The sequence below is a fragment of the Lampetra planeri genome, chromosome 33, assembly GCF_965212315.1.
Source record: "Lampetra planeri chromosome 33, kcLamPlan1.2.h2, whole genome shotgun sequence".
NCBI classification, from domain to species: Eukaryota; Metazoa; Chordata; class Hyperoartia; order Petromyzontiformes; family Petromyzontidae; genus Lampetra; species Lampetra planeri.
The window spans coordinates 11,440,620-11,468,431 of NC_136139.1; the positions used below are offsets into that span (position 1 = coordinate 11,440,620).

The window sequence follows — 27,812 nt, forward strand, 5'->3', positions numbered from 1 at the left end:
TGCAGGGCTCGAAGGTCCCGCAGACCTGGCAGGCGTCCTCCGAGCAGGGCCCCTCGTCCCCCGCAATGTCACGGCCGGCCTGTCTGTTTCGGAGGATCTTTAGCCGACTTGACCGGTGCCGAGGCCTCCTGCTGCGGCGGAGCCGGGAAGCGGGCCCAGCAGTCTCTGGCGTAGTGGCCCCTACGCCCGCAGCGGAAACATTCGGCCTCGTTGCGCCGAAGCGCAGGCCTCGCCTCCTGACGGCCCCGTTCTGGTAGCACCGCGCGCGGTCTCGGCCCGCCGCGTCCCGTCCATGGAGCGGAGGCGGCCGTCAGTTGTTGAGGGCCCCGGTCATCCGGAACATAGACGGCCTGCGCAGGGTTCCACCCCAGCGCCTCCTCTTCTTTGACGGGCTCCCCCGTCCACGCCGTCACTTGTTTCCAGCGACGGAGGTTGAATTGCGCATCGAGACACTTAGCAGCCATCCGGGAAGTTAGCTTCTCATGCCCACACACAGGCATGGGGATCCCTAGATCCCGAGACAGCTCCAACATTTTCCCTAATATGAGAGGCTCCAGCAGGTCCTGTGGCGTCTCAGGATAAGCTGCCATGGCCAGCTCCAGCACCGCACCCCTGAACGCCACGGGCGACTCCTCTGGTGCTCGTTGTCGTTGAGCGAATCGCCGATGCGCATCATCTGGTGGCTCATAAGCATCGGCCATTTCTTGAAAAACACCACATAAAGTTGCCTTCTTATCGGTCGCTATGGAACGGAAGAATCGGACAGATTCGTCGTCCAGGAGAGTCGGCAACACCTCCAAAGCCTCCGCATCGGTCCATCTTGCTGTGCGTACCGCCGCCAAGAAGCGGCAGGCGAACGCGCTCCAGTCCCCACCGACGGAAAATTCTTTAACTGTTGTAAGGTGGCGACTCCGACTCCTCTTCCCGCCGTCTTCCAATGGTGGTGGTTGTGATGGCAAATTCAAAATGGCGTCGGCCCGCGGCGTGGCCAAGATGGCGGTTTGGCGCCACGGAGCGCGCAAAATGGCGGCCTCTTGCCGCGTGGGCAATGGCGGCGGCAGGACAGGCAACGTGGCGGCCCGCGGAGCACCACTTGCATCATCCATCGTCCCTGGCGCGACGAGATGGCATAGATGCGCCAGGACGTCCTTAAGTGCCTCCAGTTGTACCGCCATCGCTTGCCATCGTTGATCCGCGTCTGATGATGTCGACGGACCCGCCACCGCGCCAACATCCTCCACACCCGTTCCCGTGGTCGCCTCAGCCTGGCTCTCCTCCACCACCCCAACAGGATCCGTGGTTGGAGGGAGTTCGTCGTCGTCGGACGAAGAAGCCGATGCAGGCGCCGGATTAACTTTCTTCCTCACTTGTTTCGACATGCCGTTGCACTTCCGACACCAGTGTAATAAACGACTCCGACTACGATGTCTGGCTCAGTGTCCTTTATTATTCGGTTCGTGCTGTACACCCACACGGCTGTCTTTACTCTGTAGCTTCTCCACGGTGCTGACTCCAATGTCGGCCCGATCCACAACAGCAGCTCCGCTGCTGTTTCTCTCACACAGCCCCCCTTGGCTGTACTCTCTGCTGCTCTTCTCCCTCCGCAGCTCTCACAGCTTCTTGCTCTCTCTCTCTCTCTCTCCGCAGCTCCTCCTGGCAGCCACACCGCTGCCTCTAACAAGCAGCCCCCTCTCTCTCTCTCTCCGCAGCTCCTCCTGGCAGCCACACCGCTGCCTCTAACACGCAGCCCTCCTGGCTGTCTCCTCCCCAGCTGCACACCACTCCGCAGCTTCCTCTTATCTTCGGGGTTGGCTCCCGATCGCCGTCGGCGCCCCCCCTCTCCACACTTGCCCGCGTGGCCTCACTCTTTTCCGCTCACACCCCGACTACCTTCCCCTTCCGGTTTACCCGCTTAAAGCCCCGAACCTTACCCCCACGTCACATGACTCCACCCCCCGTGACGTCACCTCCGGAAGGTCGCTTACGCCCGCATTACATACCAATAAACATCCACCTGCTTCGCGGTGATGTAAGTATGTAGGTTGAACTTCGTTCGCACCGTACGTAGCCAATAGATTATCATAAGCAGCAGACTACATTGATGACCTTTAAGTAATGAATGGTGTATAACAGTCCCATGATAGACAAACATCGCAAACGGTAGACAACATATTGCAACGCTTACCTCGCCCAATATCCCGGATGTGAGATCACACGTTGTAATAATGCACGCTATACATGTCAAGTTGAAGCACTGGACCTTGAGCAATGCAGTCGAGGGCCATGTGCAGTGAAGTCACGGGCCGGCCATGCGGATGTTACTGTAGAGGTGCTGGACACTCTATTCGGTAACCTGCGGGTCCACTGTGTATCCGAGGGGCAATGCAGAGTTACCGCTCTGGGACCAACGGCCGGGGTCAGGGAGAGGTGAGGGCGGATCGTAAACACAGATTCCCGCCAGACCAACGGCCAGGGGTCAGATGGGGTAAAAGAGGATCGAAACGACGGATTGTAAAGAACCAATCAGAGGGTCCCACGAGGGAGCGTGTGATTGGATAAGGACCGTTACACACGGGTATAAAAGGGCGAGCGCGGGGAGCGCGCGGGAGTTCTCCTCACACGACGACAGAAGCCCGGGCTGAAGAAGCTGGACCCTGGACCAAGCCTTCCAGTCCTTCTAAGAGCTGAGGCTCAGTGTTCCAGCGGTCAAGGGGAGACTAGGGTCCTGGCAGGCAGGACCCTGGCTCCGAGCCTTGCAGCTTTTGTAAGAGCTGAGGCTCTACGCGACCAGTGGTCAGGGGACCCACCGAGCCAATGGTGGGTCAAGCTAGCCTCCCCTAGGTCTCAGCCGAAGGACGCTAGGGTAGCGGGTAGACTGGGAATAGTCCCCGCCAGTTAGGAGGCTGTACTTCCCTAGGCGAGCAGCCACACCCGTGTGTAGGTCCTTAGGCTACGGGTGAGGGAACCGTATATCCCTCCGTGTGTGTAGGGACTGTGTCGAACGAAAGACAATAAACCAGTGTGTGCCTTAAATGAGTTTATTAATCTGTTATTTACAGCACTACATTACTATAGATCCAGCAGCATCATCCGAACGAGAGTGGGCCATCGTGTGCCGGCGTCACGGTCCAACTTTTTCCAAACGACACCGCAAGTTACTTAATTGGCAATGCATGCTTTCTTTTAGAAACAAAACAACTTAGCAGGACCCTTTCAAAAAATAAATTTGCGACTGCGTGACGTTTTCATCAGTAAGCAAACGGAAATAATAAGAAAAGCTTTTTATTCCAGGTCTGCGTACCCTTATAAATCCCAACGTCCACCCTACAGAGTTCCATCACACGGAATAAACACAAACAAATAGATAACATTTAGTTTTGCCCGTATTGAAAAGGCTGTACGCTGTATGGACCTGAAAACTAAATTTCTCTTTACACGAATACGGGGTAAGCCCATGGGTTGACAGGTACGGGTGTGTGGACGGGGGTGGTGGCTACGGGCGTTGCTTCCTGTAATGTATCACTGTGGAGGCGAGACGTGGATTGCACAAAGGTTGTGAAACTCCCTTCCCGAGGGCTTCGAGGTGTCATACAGTGGCTCGCCAGGAGACGGCAGTACGGGGATAGAGTGTTTCCAGGTGTGAGTGTGTGCTCTCTATGAACCCAGGTGTGTGTGGGTGATATCTATGAACCCAGGTGTGTGTTCTATGAGTCCAGGTATGTGTGTGCTCTATGAACCCAGGTGTGTTGGTCCTCTATAAGACCAGGTGTGTGTGTGTGCTCTATAAGACCAGGTGTGTGTGTGTGTTCTATGAACCCAGGTGTGTGTGTGTGCTCTATAAGACCCAGGTGTGTGTGTGTCCTCTATAAGACCAGGTGTGTGAGTGTCCTCTATAAGACCAGGTGTGTGTGCTCTATGAACCCAGGTGTGTGTGTCCTCTATAAGACCAGGTGTGTGTGTCCTCTATAAGACCAGGTGTGTGAGTGTGTGTGTTCTATGAACCCAGGTGTGAGTGTTCTATGAGCTCAAGTGTGTGTTTGTGCTCTATGAGTGTAAACTTCTTGCGTAAGCGAGTTCCGCCGGTGCGGGGGGGCGCAGAGACGTGCCCCGCGGGACGGGGTCCGGGGCCCTGGGGGTACGGGGGGGAGGGGCTCACGGGGCGTGAAGGGCCCGGCTCAGACAGAGGTGCAGTCCGCTCAGCCCGGCGCGCCGACGACATGGGTGGTGAGTGGTGCGGTACGAGTCTTCAGCGGTCACCATCATCATCAACACCATGGACATCACCACCAGTATTATTATTATATCTCACATCTATCATCATCCACCATTCACGTTGCGGCTACCACTATCTTCATTAACATCACCACCGTCATCATGGTGATCATGATCAGAGTCGTTATTATCATCACTCATTGTCATTGCCACCCCTTGTATTCCCCATCCTCATCATCAACACTGCAATCACCATCACCACCACTATCATCGGCCTCCATCCTCATCAAGGCTACGATCACCACCACCCCTATCATCGTCCTTCACCCTCATCGTCAACACCACAATCACCATCACGTGTGACGTCATCGTGCGGTGTCTGGCTGAGAGAGTGGGCCCCGTGTCCTTCGTGCTACCGCGACCCCCGTCGACGCTTTACACGCGAGCACCACACTCATCAGGAGGCACAGGGAACCCAACAAAGAGGCTGTTCGGAACAACTTTGTCTCTTGGGAACGGTTGGTGCTGTTCGGAACAACTTTGTCTCCTGGGAACGGCAGGTGCTGTTCGGAACAACTTTGTCTCTTGGGAACAGCGGGTGCTGTTCGGACCAACTTTGTCTCTTGGGAACGGTTGGTGCTGTTCGGAACAACTTTGTCTCTTGGGAACGGCGGGTGCTGTTCGGAACAACTTTGTCTCTTGGGAACGGCGGGTGCTGTTCGGAACAACTTTGTCTCTTGGGAACGGCGGGTGCTGTTCGGAACAACTTTGTCTCTTGGGAACGGTTGGTGCTGTTCGGAACAACTTTGTCTCTTCCGAACGGCGGGTGCTGTTCGGAACAACTTTGTTTCTTGGGAACGGCGGGTGCTGTTCGGAACAACTTTGCCTCTTCCGAACGGCGGGTGCTGTTCGGAACAACCGTCTCTCTTCGCAACAGTAGCGGGCGGGTGCTGTTCATGCTTGGTGCGGTGGCAGAGCGGTGGAGGTTGCGCGCATCTCTCTCCACAGCGCGCGCTCTGATGTTCATAACCCTCACGCTCACGCCAGGCTGCGGCTGCGCGCCGTGCCGCGTTGAGCGTTGTGTGTACACGCCGCGCGTGTGCGCTCTCCTCGTGTACACGCCGCGTGAACACGCAAGGTGGTGCCGATTTTACGCACGCGTTCTCTCTTCCGAAGTGTCTCTCTCCCCATGCGACTCTCCCCCCTAACGTCTCTCCGTCTTTATCTCCATTTCACTCTCTTCGTCTCACTTCGCTTCTCGTGGTGTGTCTATCTCCTGCCGTGTCTCTATCTCCATCCCCCTGCGTGTATGTCTATGCGTCTCCGCGTCTCTGTGTCCGCGTGTCTCCGTGCCTCTGGCTGTCTTTCTGTCACTTAGCACTGAGCGTTCTTTGTCCTCCGCCCAGCGTGTGTACTCTGTGTGCGCCGAGTACACGGCACTCGGCGCCGTGTTTGTAGAGGGAACGTGCCCGGACAGGCCTTGCTGAGCCACATCTGCCCTCGCTCGACCAACGGCCCTCCCCCTGCGTTACGAGCGGGGGACCCGCGGACCCCGGGGTCCAACACGGGGGGCCGGGGAGCAGGGGTCCCTGCGCCTCGGGGGTTTAGTGACCCCGAGACGAGTCACTTCGATATTGCTGCGTGAGGATGCTTCCCCGAAACGTCTAGTTGTGTGTGCAAGGTCTGCGTGGTCGCTCATGGGAGAGCGGACCAAGGCTCTGGCGTCAATGCAGACTCTTAGGATCGGAGATTTGGGGTCTGAGATGTCAAATTGTGTACAACCTAGAATCTAGGACATTTCAACAGGGGGTTGGATCTAAGAACTTAAATATAGAATCCGAGATCGATCTTCTGAGATCTGGGATGCGAGATCTGACGTACAGGACCTGCAATTCTTAAAGCTGGGATCTGATATCTGGAATCTATGTTCATGAATTTGGGAAACAGATAACATTGGCTGGATTCTTGCGAGGGTAGACTCTGGATCTGTGAACTGGGACCTGCCACTAAGGCCCTGGGGCTCAGCGCTGTGTCGAGCCCAAGGGATTGTCTGGGGGGGGGGGGTGTAGGAGTGGGTGGGGGGTGCGGCGTGGGGCGAGGGCCAGCTAACTCGGTGCACTCCACGGTTTAAGAGGCGCTAGGGTTGTTGTTATTGGCGTGAATTGGAGGTGTTAGAGGTTATTTAGAGAGTGCAGGAGACGCGCGTTAATGGTCATTGAGGCGTAGTTGTGATTCCTGTGTGCGCTGCGTACGTCTGTCTCGGTCGTGTGTGAAATGTACGCGTGTGTGTGTCTGTGTTGATATGTGTATCTGTGTGTGTGTGTCTGTGTTGATATGTGTATCTGCGTGTGTGTGTCTGTGTTGATATGTGTATCTGTGTGTGTGTCTGTGTTGATATGTGTATCTGCGTGTGTGTGTCTGTGTTGATATGTGTATCTGCGTGTGTGTGTCTGTGTTGATATGTGTATCTGTGTGTGTGTGTCTGTGTTGATATGTGTATCTGTGTGTGTGTGTCTGTGTTGATATGTGTATCTGTGTGTGTGTCTGTGTTGATATGTGTATCTGTGTGTGTGTGTCTGTGTTGATATGTGTATCTGCGTGTGTGTGTCTGTGTTGATATGTGTATCTGCGTGTGTGTGTCTGTGTTGATATGTGTATCTGTGTGTGTGTGTCTGTGTTGATATATGTATCTGCGTGTCTGTGTCTGTGTTGATATGTGTATCTGTTTGTGTGTATTTATGTTGATATGTGTATCTGTTTGTGTGTATCTATGTTGATATGTGTATCTGTTTGTGTGTGTCTGTGTTGATATGTGTATCTGTTTGTGTGTATTTATGTTGATATGTGTATCTGTTTGTGTGTGTCTGTGTTGATATGTGTATCTGTTTGTGTGTATTTATGTTAATATGTGTATCTGTTTGTGTGTATCTATGTTGATATGTGTATCTGTTTGTGTGTATTCATGTTGATATGTGTATCAGTTTGTGTGTATTTATGTTGATATGTGTATCTGTTTGTGTGTATTTATGTTGATATGTGTATCTGTTTGTGTGTGTCTGTGTTGATATGTGTATTTGTTTGTGTGTATTTATGTTGATATGTGTATCTGTTTGTGTGTATCTATGTTGATATGTGTATCTGTTTGTGTGTATTTATGTTGATATGTGTATCTGTTTGTGTGTATCTATGTTGATATGTGTATCTGTTTGTGTGTATTTATGTTGATATGTGTATCTGTTTGTGTGTATTTATGTTGATATGTGTATCTGTTTGTGTGTATTTATGTTGATATGTGTATCTGTTTGTGTGTATCTATGTTGATATGTGTATCTGTTTGTGTGTATTTATGTTGATATGTGTATCTGTTTGTGTGTATTTATGTTGATATGTGTATCTGTTTGTGTGTATTTATGTTGATATGTGTATCTGTTTGTGTGTATCTATGTTGATATGTGTATCTGTTTGTGTGTATTTATGTTGATATGTGTATCTGTTTGTGTGTATTTATGTTGATATGTGTATCTGTTTGTGTGTATTTATGTTGATATGTGTATCTGTTTGTGTGTATCTATGTTGATATGTGTATCTGTTTGTGTGTATTTATGTTGATATGTGTATCTGTTTGTGTGTATTTATGTTGATATGTGTATCTGTTTGTGTGTATTTATGTTGATATGTGTATCTGTTTGTGTGTATCTATGTTGATATGTGTATCTGTTTGTGTGTATTTATGTTGATATGTGTATCTGTTTGTGTGTATTTATGTTGATATGTGTATCTGTTTGTGTGTATCTATGTTGATGTGTATCTGTTTGTGTGTATTTATGTTGATATGTGTATCTGTTTGTGTGTATTTATGTTGATATGTGTATCTGTTTGTGTGTATTTATGTTGATATGTGTATCTGTTTGTGTGTATCTATGTTGATATGTGTATCTGTTTGTGTGTATTTATGTTGATATGTGTATCTGTTTGTGTGTATCTATGTTGATATGTGTATCTGTTTGTGTGTATTTATGTTGATATGTGTATCTGTTTGTGTGTATTTATGTTGATATGTGTATCTGTTTGTGTGTATTTATGTTGATATGTGTATCTGTGAGGGCACATTAGTTAAAAACACAGCAAGTTGGCCTCGAAGTGCACATAGCATGGCACAAGCGCCGTGGTGACGTCATCGCCACTGAGTGGCGAATGGCGGTTGTTATAATTCCACATGTACATGAATCAATCGAGCGGCAATGTCTTTTTATCATAAAAAACTCTGTGTGGAAGCTACCTGGCATGTATGTATGTACGTTCAACATCTTTCGCACGTCGCTCCATACAAAGCTGCGAGTCTTCTCGGCCACAGTTATGCTCTCCATTCTCCATGTTTGCGTCACGTGGAACCCTCTAAAGGGACATCTGCGCCGGTTTGAAACATTCAGGCGATCCTGCCTACAATCCGTCCTGGACTTACCCAGACTGTGTTGCGTGAGTTCACAGATCCTTGACGGATCTGGACATATTCCCATCGGTGAGCTTCTCCAGTAGGCAAGGCTGCGTTGGCTGGGCCATATAGCCCGCATGCCCAGCCACCGCATGCCCAGCCACCGCATGCCCAGCCACCGCATGCCCAGCCACCGCATGCCCAGCCACCGCATGCCCAGCCACCGCATGCCCAGCCACCGCATGCCCAGCCACCGCATGCCCAGCCACCGCATGCCCAGCCACCGCATGCCCAGCCACCGCATGCCCAGCCACCGCATGCCCAGCCACCGCATGCCCAGCCACCGCATGCCCAAGCAGCTTCTGTTCGGTCGGACAGAGGAGGCCAAACGGGTGGGCAAGGGGCTTGAGAAGAGATGGACCGATGCGGTATAGAATGATGTAGCGCGTATTGGACTTGCCCTTGACTGGTACCAGCAGTGTCAATATCGGCCTCTGTGGAGTAGGCTCGTGAAGGATGCTGCTAGGGAGTTGGAGGCAGTCCCCTTCCAGCAACAACGGAGGGCAGAGGAGTGACGATCGCAACAATGAGCAGAGCGACGGGTTGGCTAAAGTGCAGAGAGTTGGAACAGTGGGGAGTACATCTGTGAGTCTTATCAGTCATTCAATCCATGTGTGTTACATGTGCGTGGCCTCAAATGGCACCTAGAATGGCACAAGCGCTATGGTGACGACACCGCCACTTATGTATGTGTAGCTATATGTATATGTATCTATATGTATGTGTATCTATATGTATGTGTATCTATATGTATGTGTATCTATATGTATGTGTATCTATATGTATGTGTATCTATATGTATGTTTTTATGTACGTAAAAATGTATCTGTGTGTGTATCTCTGTGTGTGTATCTGTTGTGGGGAGCAGTGGCGCAGTGGTTAGCACAGTGCGCTTCACACCCGGTGACCCAAGTTCGATTCCCGCTCACAACCAATAACAGGGGTGAACACGTGAACCGGTCCTGGCCCTCCCCTGGGTCGATTCTGCGATGTTTAAAAATCAGCATCATTGGGGAGACAAAGGCCGCTGGGCGTAGTGCTGGCCACCCACTACGCGCCATCATGTGCCGTGCGGGCCTTCATACTCGCTTAAAGCACTTGCCCCAACAGTCTGCTAAGACGATACAGGGGGGGGGGGGTGTTTGCCTCTGCGTGTGTATCCGTGTGCGTGGTAACGTGCAGCGTCGAGGAGGAAGGGGGCTGGCGCGCACGTGCTCTGCACGCAGCCGCGTCCTTGGCAGCGCAGGGCGCGGTCAATATTGACTCTGGCCTCAGGAATTCAGCACCGAGGAGGGGGGGGGGGCACGGGTTGGGGGGGGGGATGAAGAGGGGGGGGGGGTCTCGAGAGGTAGGGGGGGCTCGGGCTGTGTTTGTAGAAGCTCCCAAAAATCTGAACCCCCCCCCGCAATTGAACGAAGGCCGATTGGGGGGTGGCTGAATTATTGCGACATGGGTGCGTTCCGCTTGAGCCAACACCGCGGCGTGTGTGGGTACACGGCGTGTGTGTGTAGGTACACGGCGTGTGTGTGTGTGTGTAGGTACACGGTGTGTGTGTACACGGCGTGTGTGTGTGTACACGGTGTGTGTGTGTGTATGTACACGGTGTGTGTGTGTGTGTACACGGCGTGTGTGTGTACACGGCGTGTGTGTGTGTGTGTACGTCACCGTGTCTTCTCTCCCCGTGTCCCCATGTTTGCGTGTCTCATTTGCCCGCGGCCCCGTGTCCCAGAGGCTGACGCAGGGACCGAGGCCCTGGAGGAGCTCTTGACCTTTGACGACCTCTTCCTCGACTACTTCAACCACTACCTGGCCCTGCCCGTGAGTATTCTCGCCACCCACGGGGGGGGGGAGGGGGGGTTCAACCTCAACCGTGCCGACGCAGCTCTTTGGGCCCAGGGCTCCACCGCCTGTAGGGTCGTGTGAGGCCCGCGAAATCATTTGGTGTGGCCCTGCCAAGGCAACCGCAGGCGGGACTCGAAATTCAATAAATCTAGGAGCAAACCTGGAAAAGCAGTTGCGAGTAGCAATAACATCAACACCAGCTAACATCGCACGCCTCGCCCAAAGAGAAGCAGTTCCAGCCATCGCATTAGGGGTGAGTTCATTAAATGTTTGACAAAATATAACGGGCTAATTTTTAAGTTGATAATTTTGTGTGGCCCGCGAATGATGTTATAAATATCCAAATGGCCCAAGGCAGTAAAAAGGTTCCCCACCCCTGCTGAGAGCCACGCGGCACATTATTCTACAGCTCTACGCTGCCCCTGCCCTGCGGAGTGAAGCCAACCGAGCCACTCCGAGTCGTCACGACTGGTGGCCCAAGTCCGACAATTTCCTGGGTAAAAGCGCCGGCTCGCCGCTGTGCCATATGTCAGCTTTGTCTTCCCATTGCGGCCCACGGGCCCTGGCTCAGTAGCACCGGCAGCACCCTGGGTAGCGATCCCACCGTCCTGGCCCCCGTCACTGGAATGTGGAATGTCCTGCCCATGAGGATCTGTGCGGTGACGTGCTTGCCCGCCCTCACGTCCGCAGGCCTTCCCGCTGCGACTCAGGTATGACCGCCTCACGGGCTCCCTGGAGGAGGCGGGGGAGGAGGAGGATGGGGAGGAGGAGCAGGAGGGGGCAGCGGACGAAGGGGGCCCGGCCCCGACCCCCCCGTACGGCGCCACCGAGGCACAGAGGGGCCGCATTCTCGCCTGGCTCCAGTCCCAGCGGCTCCCGCTCTTCCTGCGGTCAGCGGCCACACCGCGGGGTCACGGGGTCACGGGGTCACAGCGTCGCTCTGTACGCGGCAGCGGGATCTGCACGCTCCGCGTCGCTCGCTTGAATGCCCCCGGCATGCCCCCCCCTCCCCTCCTCCTCTCCAACGCTTCAGCGCCCAGCTGAGGGTTCTCCTCTTGAGCGTCGGGGACCTCCTGGCGACTGCTGTCCCCGTCGTCAGCTTTACTGAGCGACCATCATGCTCAACAGGTGCTATAGGCTGCCGCGTGGCCACGTCGTCAAGAGAGGGCGGCACAGCAAACGGCATCGTCCGTACCGTACTCCGCAAGGTGGGGAAGTATGGTCAAATAACCTCCACGAACCACACAGGCATGGGTGGGCAGGCCGTCATCCGGCAGTGGATTGACGTCGCAGCCCCGTGCACGTCGATCTCTGACAGGCCGTAGCGCGCGGAGCGTCCACGCGGTGTCCAGCCTAGCTCCTCGTCTCCCTCCATCCTCGCGCCTCGCGCCGCCACTCGGCAATCCCAACGGCGCGTGCGGCACCGGCGGTGGTGACTGGGCACGTGACCTGCAGTCCAGCACTCTGGAGGCAGCGAGGGATGGTGGATCACATACATGCCGGCAGGGTGCAGTACAGCCAAGTGTGGACTGATAGCAGCTGTCCCTTCGGTATGATGGGATAGAGTGTTGCCCCCTCGCGTGCGTGGGCTTTCTCCATGCATAGATATTCACGAATTGACTGAAAACACCTTAATATATAGAGAACTGCAGAGCAATTGTTGGCACCGGCTTACCACCTGGCAACCTTCCGGTTTGGTCTGTGGTGCCTCAGCGATTGTGAGATGCAATTTGCACGAACGGTGACACTAAAATGAATAATTACTTTATTTTTCCTGGCGCATCACCGTCGTTGTTTATCCTCTGCCCCGCACGGCTCCGAAGCGTTGGAGATGTGTGAATGAGGTGTCAGGAATGTGTGAATGAGGTGTGAGGAGGTGTGTGAATGAGGCACCCATCGCTTCGCGCGGCGTGACAGCTCCGCGAGTGGTCCCTAACACCCTTCGCTTGCCCTCGAGAAGTCTCCCTGAGTCTCAAGACTCCTCCACAGGAGGGTGCCGCTACATGGCGCCTGTTTGGAACATGGATTCCACCGTGAATGAGAGGTCGCCAAATGACAGCCCCCCCTCTCACTCTCACTCCAGAGGCCCCCTCTGCACCCCCCCCCTCCCGAGGCCTAGACCAAAATGCCCCCCCCCCTCCCCCCCTTTCCCTGTGGTTCGAATTATCCCCAAACGCCCCCCTTGTGTGACGCGCCTCCCCCCCCCCTCCCCCCTCCTCCCCACTCACAACTCGGATTCTAGATTTAGGTTCTTAGATTCAACCCCCTGTTGAAATGCCCCCCCCCCCTCCTCCACCCCCCCCCCCCCCCCCAGGTCACGGCTGTGGCTCGAGTTCCGCCTGGGCACTCTGCTGTTGAGGCGCGTGGATGAGCGTCGCGAGGGGGGGCGCGGGGGGGTGCGCGGCTTCAGCCGCCAGTCGGAGGGGGCCTCCAGCCTGGGCTCCCGCCCCCCCTCGCTGGGCCCGGGGCCCCGCGCCTCCTCCTCGTCGCCCTCACGCCCCTCGTCCCCCCCGGCGTCGTCCCCGTCGGGGCGCGGAGGGAGGGGGACGGGGAGGGGGCCGCGGCTCCCCAGCCGAGCGTGCAGCCTTCCCGACAACTTTGGTATTAGGGGCGGGGGGGGAGAAGGGGGGGGTGAGCGAGGTGCGGTGAGGTGGTGTGGTGAGTGGTGGTGAGGTGAGTGGTGGCGAGGGGATGGTGAACGATGGTGAGGTAATGGTGAGTGATGGTGAGGTGAGGTGGTGGCGAGGTAATGGTGATTGATGGTGAGGTGAGTGGTGGTGAGGGGATGGTGATTGATGGTGAGTGGTGGCGAGGGGATGGTGAACGATGGTGAGGTGAGGTGGTGTGTGGCGAGTGATGGTGAGGTGGTGAGTGAGGCACGGTGAGGTGGTGCGTGGCAAGTGATGGCGAGATGAGCGATGGTGAGATAATGGTGAGTGATGGTGAGGTGATGGTGAGCGAGGCGTGGTGATGGTGAGATAATGGTGAGTGATGGTGAGGTGATGGTGAGCGATGGTGAGGTGAGGTGGTGCGTGGCGAGTGATGGTGAGATAATGGTGAGTGATGGTGAGGTGATGGTGAGCGAGGCATGGTGATGGTGAGGTAATGGTGAGTGATGGTGAGGTGATGGTGAGCGAGGCATGGTGAGGTAGCGCGTGGCAGGTGAAGGTGAGGTGAGGGATGGCGAGGGGATGGTGAGCGATGGTAAGGTGAGTGGTGGCGAGGGGATGGTGAGTGATGGTGAGGTGAGTGGTGGCGAGGGGATGGTGAGTGATGGTGAGGTGAGTGGTGGCGAGGGGATGGTGAGTGATGGTAAGGTGAGTGGTGGCGAGGTGATGGTGAGTGATGGTGAGGTGAGTGGTGGCGAAGTGATGGTGAGCGATGGTGAGGTGAGGCGCGCACAGCCCCCTCTCACCGCACTGCCCCTGTTCTCCCTGTAGGGCGCGGGGGGAGCTCGCACCTGGGCTGGGGGGACGATGGGGTCACGGCCGCTCACCTGGCCGAGTGGAGGGATCAGCTGCTCGCCCCGCGGGAGGAGACTCCGGCCCCCGACTCCACGTGAGCAACATAGAGGGGGGGGGGGGGGGCTCACACAGGTAACGACGACTGGCACAGCGCAGTAACTCTACAGGTGAGGGTCCAGGTGAGGGTGCAGGTGATGATGCAGGTGAAGGGGCAGATGAGCGTGCAGGTAAAGATACAGGTGAGGGTGCAGGTGAAGTTTCAGGTAAAGGTGATTTAAGGGTGCAGGTGAGGGTGCAAGTCAAGGTGCAGGTGAGGGTGCAGGTGAGGGTGCAGGTGAGAGTGCAGGTGAGGGTGCAAGTGAGGGTGAAGTGAGGGTGCAGGTGAGAGTGCAGGTGAGGGTGCAAGTGAGGGTGAGGTGAGGGTGAGGTGAAGGTGCAGGTGAGGGTGAGGTGAGGGTGCAAGTGAGGGTGCAGGTGAGAGTGCAGGTGAGGGTGCAGGTGAGGGTGCAGGTGAGGGTGAAGGTGAGGGTGCAGGTGAAGGTGCAGGTGAGGGTGCAAGTGAGAGTGCAGGTGAGAGTGCAGGTGAGGGTGGAAGTGAAGGTACAGGTAAAGGTGTGGGTGCAGGTGAGGGTGCAGGTGAGGGTGCAGGTGAGCTTGTCTGGGAAGGTGAGCCCCACACGTGGCTCCACTCGGCAGTGGAGAGAGCCTGACGCGGGTGCTCCGTGCACTTCCACGCAGGCGCGGCTACGTCGGGGAGGGAGGGGGGCTCTGGCCCCCAACGAGAGGGGCCCCCCCGGAGGGGCCGTGTCTCACCGTGCTGCTCTTCGAAGGGGGCGGCGAAGACGAGGGGGAGGGGTGGAGGCAGGGGGAGGGGGCGGCCTCCGTGCACGACGTCACCTTGCAGGAGGTCAAGGAGCGCACCTTGGGCACGGTGAGGTCACGGGGCGATGGTGAGGTCACAAATGAATGCACTCATTCATTTGTTCGTTCAGTCACTTTTTCATTCATCTACTCGTTCGTCCATCCTTACAGCCAATTGTTAACTTGGTCATCAATTCATCTATTCATAAATTCATTCACTCAGGCATTCATTGATCAAGTTATTCAATTACCTTTTTCACTCACCCACAAATGTTTTTAATTAATTAACCCACTCATTAATTAATTAATTTACCCACTCATTAATTAATTAATTTACCCACTCAATAATTAATTAATCCATTTATTAAGCAGTTACGTCCCTCAGTCTTTCACCCATTCATAAATTCACCCACACATCCATTCATACTCCTAATGGCAGGAAGTGAGTGTGCTTCTCACCCACGTGACTGGGCCCTGCCACAGTAACGTGGAATGGCACACGGCGCTCCCATCCCCTGCAGAAGCGCGGCATGGATCAGTTCCAGCGCTTCCTGGAGGCCACGCCGGGGCGGCACCTCCTGCAGTTCTGGCTCCAGAGCGAGGAGCTCAACCAGTGCCTGGACGTGGAGCCCGAAGCCGACGGTGACAACGGGGGGAGTGGGGGGCTCGGGGAAGGGCCGTGGGGGGCCCGCAGAGCACGGCAGCTGCACGCCCAACTCTACAGGTGAGACTCCACACGTGATGGTGATGACGACGATGATGATGATGCTTTCTAGGACTCTTCCACAGGGTGGTGGGGATGGGATGAGATCAGCTCGGGTGCGGGAGAGCTCGCCGGACCGCGGCAGCTTGCGGTGGCTTGGAGAGGCCTTTAGCCAGCAGCGGATAGGTCGTGAATGATGATGCTGATGATCGGGGGTCGAGTGAGGATTTTCCTTGGGATGGGAGAAACAGTGGCTGACCCTTGACCCTACCCCATCTCCCCCCCCCCCCACGCCCCCCTCGTCCCACGCAGGGACCTGCAGGACTCGCACAAGTTCCACGTCGCCCCGGACGCGCAGGTACTCCACCCCGGGGAGGGGCGGGGCCCTCCGACGGGGACCGTTGAGACCCCACCGTGGCACGGACGACGAGGGGGAGTTGCTAAATCAAGGGGGTGCGCGGTCAGGGAAGGGGTAGGGGCCGGGACCGCATCACTGACTCCCCCCCCCCCCCCCCCCCCGACGTCCGCCGTGGGTCCCCGCAGGCCCAGCTGGCGGCGTGTGGAGGCCGGGGCGCCTGGCCCGGGCTGCCCCTCCTGGCGGGGGCCCAGTACGCGGCGCTGCGCCGCCTGCGTGTCTACTGGGTGCCACGCTTCCTCGTGCACCGCGAGCGGAGACGACTCCTGGGGTCAGGGCCCACGCCCCTTCCTCCTCATTCCCTCTTCCTACCCCCCCCCCCCCCTCCACGTTGCTTACAATTCCCCCTGACCCACGTGTCCCCTTGGCCCCATCTGTACCTCGATGTCCCCGTGTTCACCTCTTGGAGGAGGGTGGGGGGGCTCCATGTCTACACGCTCCTCTTTCCCGTGTCTCGTGACCTCATGAGCCAAGGAACACTCAGGAATTCTGATTTGACAGTGTCTCACCGATGCAACATTTGCCCCTGCGTCTCTGTGCTCAATGTCTCTGTGTCCCCGTGTCCCTGTGTGCCCATGTTCTCGCGTCCCCACTGAACAAAGATGCGACCCCGGTGTCGTTCCAGGTTGAGGCCGGACACGCGACCTTGCGGCCCCGGTGACCTCTGGCCTCAAGTCCCCCACATCCCCCTGCCTGACCCCGACCCCGCCCCACGAATCCCCCATGTAAGCGGTCCCCCGGGGTCCCCCCTGGACTCCCACCCCCCTCCACTATGGGTCCAGGGGTCAGAGTACATGAGCGAGCCAATCACGCACGTCCGTGACTTCACGTGTCTGTGCACGAGTGAGTCAACGTGTGTATGTGGTGTAGCGGTTAGCGCTACGAACCTGGCGACCCGAGTTCGATTCCCGCTCACGATTAGCTGAACTGGTCCTGGGTCTTGCCTAGGTCGACTCAGCCTCAATGAGTATCTGGTGCAGTTTGTAAACATCGTCACTGGGGAGACAAAGGCGGCCGGGCGTGGTGTTGGCCACCCACCCCCTCGTGTGCTGTATCGTCCTTTATAGGTGCTCACTAACAGCACTTGCCCCAACAGTCTGTAAATGCTATACGGGGAATCTTTTTCTTTGTGTTTGCACTCGTGAGTCTGTGTACCAGTGAGTCTGTGTACTAGTGAGTCTGAGTACCAGTGAGTCTGTGTACCAGTGAGTCTGTAGTGAGTCTGTGTACCAGTGAGTCTGTGTACCAGTGAGTCTGTGTACTGGTGAGTCTGTGTACCAGTGAGTCTGTAGTGAGTCTGTGTACCAGTGAGTCTGTAGTGAGTCTGTGTACCAGTGAGTCTGTGTACCAGTGAGTCTGTGTACTAGTGAGTCTGTGCACCAGTGAGTCTGTGTACCAGTGAGTCTGTAGTGAGTCTGTGTACCAGTGAGTCTGTGTACCAGTGAGTCTGTAGTGAGTCTGTGTACCAGTGAGTCTGTGTACCAGTGAGTCTGTAGTGAGTCTGTGTACCAGTGAGTCTGTGTACCAGTGAGTCTGTAGTGAGTCTGTGTACCAGTGAGTCTGTGTACCAGTGAGTCTGTGTACCAGTGAGTCTGTAGTGAGTCTGTGTACCAGTGAGTCTGTGTACCAGTGAGTCTGTAGTGAGTCTGTGTACCAGTGAGTCTGTGTACCAGTGAGTCTGTAGTGAGTCTGTGTACCAGTGAGTCTGTGTACCAGTGAGTGAGTCTGTGTACCAGTGAATCTGAGTACCAGTGAGTCTATGTACTAGTGAGTCTGTAGTGAGTCTGTGTACCAGTGAGTCTATGTACCAGTGAGTCTGTGTACTAGTGAGTCTGTAGTGAGTCTGTGTACCAGTGAGTCTGAGTACCAGTGAGTCTGTGTACCAGTGAGTATGTGTACCAGTTAGTCTGTGTACTAGTGAGTCTGTGTACCAGTGAGTCTGTGTACCAGTGAGTCTGTGTACCAGTGAGTCTGTAGTGAGTCTGTGTACCAGTGAGTGAGTCTGTGTACCAGTGAGTCTGTGTACCAGTGAGTCTGTGTACCAGTGAGTCTGTGTACCAGTGAGTCTGTGTACCAGTGAGTGAGTCTGTGTACCAGTGAGTCTGTGTACTAGTGAGTCTGTGTACCAGTGAGTCTGTGTACCAGTGAGTCTGTGTACCAGTGAGTCTGTAGTGAGTCTGTGTACTAGTGAGTCTGTAGTGAGTCTGTGTACCAGTGAGTCTGAGTACCAGTGAGTCTATGTACTAGTGAGTCTGTAGTGAGTCTGTGTACCAGTGAGTCTGTGTACTAGTGAGTCTGTAGTGAGTCTGTGTACCAGTGAGTCTGAGTACCAGTGAGTCTGTGTACCAGTGAGTATGTGTACCAGTTAGTCTGTGTACTAGTGAGTCTGTGTACCAGTGAGTCTGTGTACCAGTGAGTCTGTAGTGAGTCTGTGTACCAGTGAGTGAGTCTGTGTACCAGTGAGTCTGTGTACTAGTGAGTCTGTGTACCAGTGAGTCTGTGTACTAATGAGTCTGTGCACCAGTGAGTGAGTCTGTGTACCAGTGAGTCTGTGTACCAGTGAGTCTGTGTACCAGTGAGTGAGTCTGTGTACTAGTGAGTCTGTGTACCAGTGAGTGAGTCTGTGTACTAGTGAGTCTGTGTACTAGTGAGTCTGTGTACCAGTGAGTCTGTGTACCAGTGAGTCTGTGTACTAATGAGTCTGTGTACCAGTGAGTGAGTCTGTGTACCAGTGAGTCTGTGTACTAGTGAGTCTGTGTACCAGTGAGTCTATGTACTAGTGAGTCTATGTACTAGTGAGTCTGTAGTGAGTCTGTGTACTAGTGAGTCTGTGTACCAGTGAGTCTGTGTACCAGTGAGTCTATGTACTAGTGAGTCTGTAGTGAGTCTGTGTACTAGTGAGTCTGTGTACTAGTGAGTCTGTGTACCAGTGAGTCTGAGTACCAGTGAGTCTGTGTACCAGTGAGTCTGTAGTGAGTCTGTGTACCAGTGAGTCTGAGTACCAGTGAGTATGTATACTAGTGAGTCTGAGTACCAGTGAGTCTATGTACTAGTGAGTCTGTAGTGAGTCTGTGTACCAGTGAGTCTGTGTACCAGTGAGTCTGTGTACTAGTGAGTCTGTAGTGAGTCTGTGTACTAGTGAGTCTGAGTACCAGTGAGTCTGTGTACTAGTGAGTCTGTAGTGAGTCTGTGTACCAGTGAGTCTGTGTACCAGTGAGTCTATGTACTAGTGAGTCTGTAGTGAGTCTGTGTACTAGTGAGTCTGTAGTGAGTCTGTGTACCATTGAGTCTGAGTACCAGTGAGTCTGTGTACTAGTGAGTCTGTAGTGAGTCTGAGTACCAGTGAGTCTGTGTACTAGTGAGTCTGTAGTGAGTCTGTGTACCAGTGAGTCTGAGTACCAGTGAGTCTGTGTACTAGTGAGTCTGAGTACCAGTGAGTCTGTGTACTAGTGAGTCTGTAGTGAGTCTGTGTACCAGTGAGTCTGTGTACCAGTGAGTCTATGTACTAGTGATTCTGTAGTGAGTCTGTGTACTAGTGAGTCTGTAGTGAGTCTGTGTACCAGTGAGTCTGTGTACCAGTGAGTCTGTGTACCAGTGAGTGAGTCTGTGTACTAGTGAGTCTGTGTACTAGTGAGTCTGTGTACCAGTGAGTCTGTGTACTAGTGAGTCTGTGTACCAGTGAGTCTGTGTACCAGTGAGTCTATGTACTAGTGAGTCTGTAGTGAGTCTGTGTACCAGTGAGTCTGAGTACCAGTGAGTCTGTGTACCAGTGAGTCTGTGTACCAGTGAGTCTGTAGTGAGTCTGTGTACCAGTGAGTCTGTGTACCAGTGAGTGAGTCTGTGTACCAGTGAATCTGAGTACCAGTGAGTCTATGTACTAGTGAGTCTGTAGTGAGTCTGTGTACCAGTGAGTCTATGTACCAGTGAGTCTGTGTACTAGTGAGTCTGTAGTGAGTCTGTGTACCAGTGAGTCTGAGTACCAGTGAGTCTGTGTACCAGTGAGTATGTGTACCAGTTAGTCTGTGTACTAGTGAGTCTGTGTACCAGTGAGTCTGTGTACCAGTGAATCTGTAGTGAGTCTGTGTACCAGTGAGTGAGTCTGTGTACCAGTGAGTCTGTGTACCAGTGAGTCTGTGTACCAGTGAGTCTGTGTACTAATGAGTCTGTGTACCAGTGAGTGAGTCTGTGTACCAGTGAGTCTGTGTACTAGTGAGTCTGTGTACCAGTGAGTCTGTGTACCAGTGAGTCTGTGTACTAGTGAGTCTGTAGTGAGTCTGTGTACCAGTGAGTCTGAGTACCAGTGAGTCTATGTACTAGTGAGTCTGTAGTGAGTCTGTGTACCAGTGAGTCTGTGTACTAGTGAGTCTGTAGTGAGTCTGTGTACCAGTGAGTCTGAGTACCAGTGAGTCTGTGTACCAGTGAGTATGTGTACCAGTTAGTCTGTGTACTAGTGAGTCTGTGTACCAGTGAGTCTGTGTACCAGTGAGTCTGTAGTGAGTCTGTGTACCAGTGAGTGAGTCTGTGTACCAGTGAGTCTGTGTACTAGTGAGTCTGTGTACCAGTGAGTCTGTGTACTAATGAGTCTGTGTACCAGTGAGTGAGTCTGTGTACCAGTGAGTCTGTGTACCAGTGAGTCTGTGTACTAATGAGTCTGTGTACCAGTGAGTGAGTCTGTGTACTAGTGAGTCTGTGTACCAGTGAGTGAGTCTGTGTACTAGTGAGTCTGTGTACTAGTGAGTCTGTGTACCAGTGAGTCTGTGTACCAGTGAGTCTGTGTACTAATGAGTCTGTGTACCAGTGAGTGAGTCTGTGTACCAGTGAGTCTGTGTACTAGTGAGTCTGTGTACCAGTGAGTCTATGTACTAGTGAGTCTATGTACTAGTGAGTCTGTAGTGAGTCTGTGTACTAGTGAGTCTGTGTACCAGTGAGTCTGTGTACCAGTGAGTCTGTAGTGAGTCTGTGTACCAGTGAGTCTGAGTACCAGTGAGTATGTATACTAGTGAGTCTGGGTACCAGTGAGTCTATGTACTAGTGAGTCTGTAGTGAGTCTGTGTACCAGTGAGTCTGTGTACCAGTGAGTCTGTGTACTAGTGAGTCTGTAGTGAGTCTGTGTACTAGTGAGTCTGAGTACCAGTGAGTCTGTGTACTAGTGAGTCTGTAGTGAGTCTGTGTACCAGTGAGTCTGTGTACCAGTGAGTCTATGTACTAGTGAGTCTGTAGTGAGTCTGTGTACTAGTGAGTCTGTAGTGAGTCTGTGTACCAGTGAGTCTGAGTACCAGTGAGTCTGTGTACTAGTGAGTCTGTAGTGAGTCTGAGTACCAGTGAGTCTGTGTACTAGTGAGTCTGTAGTGAGTCTGTGTACCAGTGAGTCTGAGTACCAGTGAGTCTGTGTACTAGTGAGTCTGTAGTGAGTCTGTGTACCAGTGAGTCTGCAGTGAGTCTGCAGTGAGTCTGTGTACCAGTGAGTCTGTGTACCAGTGAGTCTGTGTACCAGTGAGTGAGTCTGTGTACTAGTGAGTCTGTGTACTAGTGAGTCTGTGTACCAGTGAGTCTGTGTACCAGTGAGTCTGTGTACCAGTGAGTCTGTGTACCAGTGAGTCTATGTACTAGTGAGTCTGTAGTGAGTCTGTGTACCAGTGAGTCTGAGTACCAGTGAGTCTGTGTACTAGTGAGTCTGTGTACCAGTGAGACTGTGTACTAGTGAGTCTGTGTACCAGTGAGTCTGTGTACTAGTGAGTCTGTGTACTAGTGAGTCTGTGTACCAGTGAGTCTGTGTACCAGTGAGTCTGTAGTGAGTCTGTGTACCAGTGAGTCTGAGTACCAGTGAGTCTGTGTACCAGTGAGTCTGTAGTGAGTCTGTGTACCAGTGAGTCTGAGTACTAATGAGTCTGTGTACCAGTGAGTGAGTCTGTGTACCAGTGAGTCTGTGTACTAGTGAGTCTGTGTACCAGTGAGTCTGTATACCAGTGAGTCTGTGTATTAGTGAGTCTGTGTATTAATGAGTCTGTGTACCAGTGAGTGAGTCTGTGTACTAGTGAGTCTGTGTACTAGTGAGTCTGTGTACCAGTGAGTCTGTGTACTAATGAGTCTGTGTACCAGTGAGTCTGAGTACCAGTGAGTCTGTGTACTAGTGAGTCTGTGTACCAGTGAGTCTGAGTACTAGTGAGTCTGAGTACTAGTGAGTCTGTGTACTAGTGAGTCTGTGTACCAGTGAGTCTGAGTACTAGTGAGTCTGTGTACTAGTGAGTCTGTGTACCAGTGAGTCTGAGTACCAGTGAGTCTGTGTACTAGTGAGTCTGTGTACCAGTGAGTCTGAGTACTAGTGAGTCTGTGTACCAGTGAGTCTGTGTACTAGTGAGTCTGTGTACCAGTTAGTCTGAGTACTAGTGAGTCTGTGTACTAGTGAGTCTGTGTACCAGTGAGTCTGAGTACCAGTGAGTATGTATACTAGTGAGTCTGGGTACCAGTGAGTCTATGTACTAGTGAGTCTGTAGTGAGTCTGTGTACCAGTGAGTCTGTGTACCAGTGAGTCTGTGTACTAGTGAGTCTGTAGTGAGTCTGTGTACTAGTGAGTCTGAGTACCAGTGAGTCTGTGTACTAGTGAGTCTGTAGTGAGTCTGTGTACCAGTGAGTCTGTGTACCAGTGAGTCTATGTACTAGTGAGTCTGTAGTGAGTCTGTGTACTAGTGAGTCTGTAGTGAGTCTGTGTACCAGTGAGTCTGAGTACCAGTGAGTCTGTGTACTAGTGAGTCTGTAGTGAGTCTGAGTACCAGTGAGTCTGTGTACTAGTGAGTCTGTAGTGAGTCTGTGTACCAGTGAGTCTGAGTACCAGTGAGTCTGTGTACTAGTGAGTCTGTAGTGAGTCTGTGTACCAGTGAGTCTGCAGTGAGTCTGCAGTGAGTCTGTGTACCAGTGAGTCTGTGTACCAGTGAGTCTGTGTACCAGTGAGTGAGTCTGTGTACTAGTGAGTCTGTGTACTAGTGAGTCTGTGTACCAGTGAGTCTGTGTACCAGTGAGTCTGTGTACTAGTGAGTCTGTGTACCAGTGAGTCTGTGTACCAGTGAGTCTATGTACTAGTGAGTCTGTAGTGAGTCTGTGTACCAGTGAGTCTGAGTACCAGTGAGTCTGTGTACTAGTGAGTCTGTGTACCAGTGAGACTGTGTACTAGTGAGTCTGTGTACCAGTGAGTCTGTGTACTAGTGAGTCTGTGTACTAGTGAGTCTGTGTACCAGTGAGTCTGTGTACCAGTGAGTCTGTAGTGAGTCTGTGTACCAGTGAGTCTGAGTACCAGTGAGTCTGTGTACCAGTGAGTCTGTAGTGAGTCTGTGTACCAGTGAGTCTGAGTACTAATGAGTCTGTGTACCAGTGAGTGAGTCTGTGTACCAGTGAGTCTGTGTACTAGTGAGTCTGTGTACCAGTGAGTCTGTATACCAGTGAGTCTGTGTATTAGTGAGTCTGTGTATTAATGAGTCTGTGTACCAGTGAGTGAGTCTGTGTACTAGTGAGTCTGTGTACTAGTGAGTCTGTGTACCAGTGAGTCTGTGTACTAATGAGTCTGTGTACCAGTGAGTCTGAGTACCAGTGAGTCTGTGTACTAGTGAGTCTGTGTACCAGTGAGTCTGAGTACTAGTGAGTCTGAGTACTAGTGAGTCTGTGTACTAGTGAGTCTGTGTACCAGTGAGTCTGAGTACTAGTGAGTCTGTGTACTAGTGAGTCTGTGTACCAGTGAGTCTGAGTACCAGTGAGTCTGTGTACTAGTGAGTCTGTGTACCAGTGAGTCTGAGTACTAGTGAGTCTGTGTACCAGTGAGTCTGTGTACCAGTGAGTCTGTGTACTAGTGAGTCTGAGTACTAATGAGTCTGTGTACCAGTTAGTCTGTGTACTAGTGAGTCTGTGTACTAGTGAGTCTGTGTACTAATGAGTCGCCCCGCGTGCAGGGCAGCTCTCCGGGCGCCATGGACGGCCGCGTTGGCTCCGCTCGCTTCGTCTCCGCCTCCCCCTCCGCGCCAGCCCCCCCCCACCTCGCCGAGCCTTTCCTGCTCGTGCTGCGCATGGACCCCGAGGCGGGGGGTCCCTTCCTGTACTACCTGGCCGAGTGAGGGAGGGAGCACGGGGGGATCGGGCTCACCTGTGCCACAGCCCACGGACACAGCTCCGTGGCTCCTGCCATCCTAATGGGCCACTCGTTTCAGCCGGGCACTGGCGGCTACGATGCACGTGGCCTGTAATTTAGCGCTAAAGGTGGCGAGGGTTGGTGGATCACCGCGCAAATGTTGCAAAACTCCTTTCCCGTGGGCATCGAGGAGGAGCCATATCCTCACTCTGTCGTTGAAATGCTGTTCAGCAAAAAATGTGGACTCAGCTTCTTCTCTCTGTATGGGATAGAGTGTTTCCCCCTTGCATGCGTGGGTTTTGTCCGGTTGCTCCGGCCGATAAAACACCTTAATGTATAGAGGACTGCAGAGCTTGGTAATAAAAATTGGCACCAATTTGTTGGCAAAGCAGTCACCACGTGACTCGTCTGTGGTTCCTCCGAGCGCCTCTGAGTCGTCTTCTCTCTTTGAGAGATGAGCTGATTACTATTAATCAGCACGTCCACCTGTACCTACATCTGCAGCCAGTGGGGTAGCTATCGAGTGTGCAGGCAGCGCAACTGCACCCCAAGGATCATGGGCTGGAGTGGCCCAGACACTGCGACTAGCACCGAGCACTCCAAATTAAGTTGACTTCTCGCAATGGCTGCGCCTGTTGGTCACGTGCTATATTCCAGTCCACCGGTGACCCGGAAGATATTCAGTGGGAGTTTAACCCCTCCCTCCACTTACACCTTCACCCACGATTCCACCTCCAGCTGACATGCTAGTGGACAGGTTAACTTAAAATATGTATTTATACTGGAGGAATCCGATGAGTTATAAAGCTCTTTTTCACAGATGTCCAGGAGTTTCACAGATGTCCAGTAGACCTCATTCGTGGACAGGTCACAGACAGACACACTGGTGGAGAGGAAGGATTGTGCACAGGTAGACTCACCTGCACGCCGTCCTGTCCGCTGTGGCGTGTTGGCGTGGGTGCCCAGGTGGGAGGACCGATCCATGCTGCACCGGCTGCTGCTGTGGCTGGAGATGGCGCGGCTCGCCGAGGGGGCGGCCCCTGGGCCCTGGGAGCGGCCCAGGGCCAGCGCCCTGGCGGCCTGGGACATCTACAACACCTACCTGGCTCCCAACGCGCCCTGCAGCACAGGTGCGCCCCGCGCCACGTGCGTTTCCACGTCTCCCCATGTTTCCACGTCTCTGTTTCCTCACGTCCCAATGTGTGCCCCTATCTCTATGCCCCAATGTCGCCACGTCTCCATGTCTCTCTGTCTCCCTATCCCCATGCCCCCGTAATCTCATGTCTCTCCATCTCGCTGTTCCCATGTTACCGTGTCCCCGTGTCACCACACCCCTGCTCCATGCAGAGGGAGTTACCCGGCTGGGGCACGAGAAAACCCAGGAAATGGGACGTCTCTAATCTTAATAGGAGCCCGCTAACGTAACTTGCGCTCGCGTCAAGACTCTTAAGAGTGCATGCGGCGTGGACCTCCCGTGTCTCTGCGGCCTAGGCTGTGAGCCGTGGGACCAGGCATTGGTGTCTGCACTGCGGGGGGCCTTGCAGGCCGGGCGGGGCGACGAGACCGTGGACCTGGGCATGTTTGAGGGGGCCCTGAACGAGGCCACGCGCAGCCTGAGCCAGGCCTGGGTCGAGTTCTACCGTCTGGACATCCACACGTTCCTCCAGTGAGTGCCACGTGACGCGGCGCCTCCATGTGCACGGAGAGATGGCGCTCAGCCTCGAGCGGACATCAACGCTCACTCGAGACTTAACCCTCTACCAAACCGTAGCAATGACCCGAACCCTCACCCTAGACCTGAACCCTAGAATTGACCATAAAAAAACTACTGTCTTTGACAATTAACTTAACTTTAGACCAGACCCTAGCCCTCGATATGACTCTATCTCTGACTACATTTGACCCGAAATCTCAACTACCCTAGACCTAATAATAGACCTTGACCACAACCCGATCCATGAACATAACTCTAACCCCATCCTTGACCCTGACCCAAACACTAACCCTGATCCTAGACCTCATCCAAACTCGAACCATAAGCCAAGCTATGACCTTGGTCCAAACCCCTCCTCTTGCTGATCTTCATAGTGGCTGCTTGAGCCACATTGCAGGTGGTGATGGCGCCACACAGCCACGCGATGGAGGATGTGATGGCAGTTGTGTGAATGTGTGTGTGGATGTGCTTGCCACAAATAAATCACAATATCTTACTGATCTCGTTAGGAGCATAAACCATCACGTGAACTCCGGTCATCCTCGCAGTGGCGGCTTTTGGCTAGCCATCAAAGACGGTCACTGCATCATGTGCTTTCAGATGCTCTTCTGCGGCCGTCTGGAATGCTCTTCCTTCTGATATTAGGATGCGACTGGAGCTATGCACTTATAAATCTAAATTGAAAACTAATTTATTCATAAATGCTTTTTGTGTTTAGTTTGCTGTCCATCCCCCGCACCTCCGAGTAGCACGGTTGACTATGTACGGTGCATAAAAAGTTCAACATAGGTACAACATACAAACATTTACATACATGTGGATGTGCGGTGCAGGTTTTGCGCGGACCTGGGGGACTCCTACGAGGTTCTCTCCGACTCGGAATCCGGCCGCTCCAACAGGTGAGGTCACGGTGAGAGGTGAGGTCACGGTGGAGGCGACGGTGTGTGTTGATGTTTTCAATGAATACAGTGAACTAGCCCTTTTCCCGTCCTAGGACAGACGCTGTAATATTAAAGATGTACATTCACGTTTTCTTGTGTGTTTGTAATTTTCTTTAGGAATTGTTGCACGTAAATACATTTTTCTTAACTTAAAAAATGAAACCGTCGGTATACGATATTTAGTGTGAATCTCTTGTACAGTGATTCTTGCACAAAACTACGTAATAAAACACCTCACTTCTGCATTTAAAACTCACCTTCAATTAGTTCCAAATCACTGCTCTGATACGTTAGTTTATTCTGCTTTCGCTCGCTGGGGTTGTAATCAATTTGAATTCGATACAATGTCTGGAAAATCACAGAGAAATGTATATATTTGATCATAATTTAGAAGCAAAAATTTGACTTACCTTTTGTTTCAAGTGCTGAAGAAATAAATAAAGACACCAAATACATCTTCTTGGTTCTTTCGGTAAAACACGTAGAAGGGAAGTAATAAAATAATAAAAATAAAACATAATATTTTATTACTTCCCTTCTACGTGACTTTACCGAAAGAACCAAGAAGATGAATCCCTGCAGTCACGAAAGCTTTAAATCGAAATTTACACCAAATACACTTTGTTGTTGCGGATAATTATTTATTTCATTAACTTTAAATAAAGAAACGTCTAATTGAAAGCGAATTTGCGTAAAATGTTTTATTGCTTATGATAGTAATGATGGGAGGGGGGGGGGCTCTTTTGCAGTGACGTCACGTACGGATGTAGCACTGTGCTGCGTAGACGTATTTTTGACCTCACTTTCTGTAAAGCGACTTTGCAAAAAATATATCTTTCCGCTCGACCTTCTTCCGCGTGAGTGTAAAAACGCAGCCGCTCATGATTATTTTATTATTAATGACGGGGGGGGGAGGTGCGGCATGTGGAGTGACGTCACGCGCGTTACACACATTTCTGGGCTATTATAGTAGTAATGCTCATTTAGCTTTCTGCTCACCGTGCTCCAGTCGAAATGTAATCATGCGCACACACGGATGGTGGAGGGCATCTACA

The 27,812-nt window shown here is 52.9% G+C and overlaps 1 protein-coding gene across 1 annotated transcript in view; it reads left to right on the top strand.

The window, feature by feature from the left end:
- The first annotated feature begins 2,382 nt into the window (after positions 1 to 2,382).
- Positions 2,383 to 27,812, top strand: part of RGS22 (regulator of G protein signaling 22) — a 30,246-nt gene continuing 4,816 nt past the window's right edge. Inside the window, exons 1-15 of the mRNA XM_078610359.1 lie at positions 2,383 to 2,427; positions 4,071 to 4,224; positions 10,434 to 10,522; positions 11,237 to 11,436; positions 12,861 to 13,147; positions 13,987 to 14,104; positions 14,749 to 14,941; positions 15,393 to 15,595; positions 15,887 to 15,932; positions 16,118 to 16,260; positions 16,615 to 16,714; positions 23,927 to 24,084; positions 25,069 to 25,232; positions 25,594 to 25,768; positions 26,650 to 26,715. Coding sequence (XP_078466485.1) covers positions 2,383 to 2,427; positions 4,071 to 4,224; positions 10,434 to 10,522; positions 11,237 to 11,436; positions 12,861 to 13,147; positions 13,987 to 14,104; positions 14,749 to 14,941; positions 15,393 to 15,595; positions 15,887 to 15,932; positions 16,118 to 16,260; positions 16,615 to 16,714; positions 23,927 to 24,084; positions 25,069 to 25,232; positions 25,594 to 25,768; positions 26,650 to 26,715 — 2,141 coding nt within the window. The remainder of the gene's footprint in view (positions 2,428 to 4,070; positions 4,225 to 10,433; positions 10,523 to 11,236; positions 11,437 to 12,860; positions 13,148 to 13,986; positions 14,105 to 14,748; positions 14,942 to 15,392; positions 15,596 to 15,886; positions 15,933 to 16,117; positions 16,261 to 16,614; positions 16,715 to 23,926; positions 24,085 to 25,068; positions 25,233 to 25,593; positions 25,769 to 26,649; positions 26,716 to 27,812) is intronic.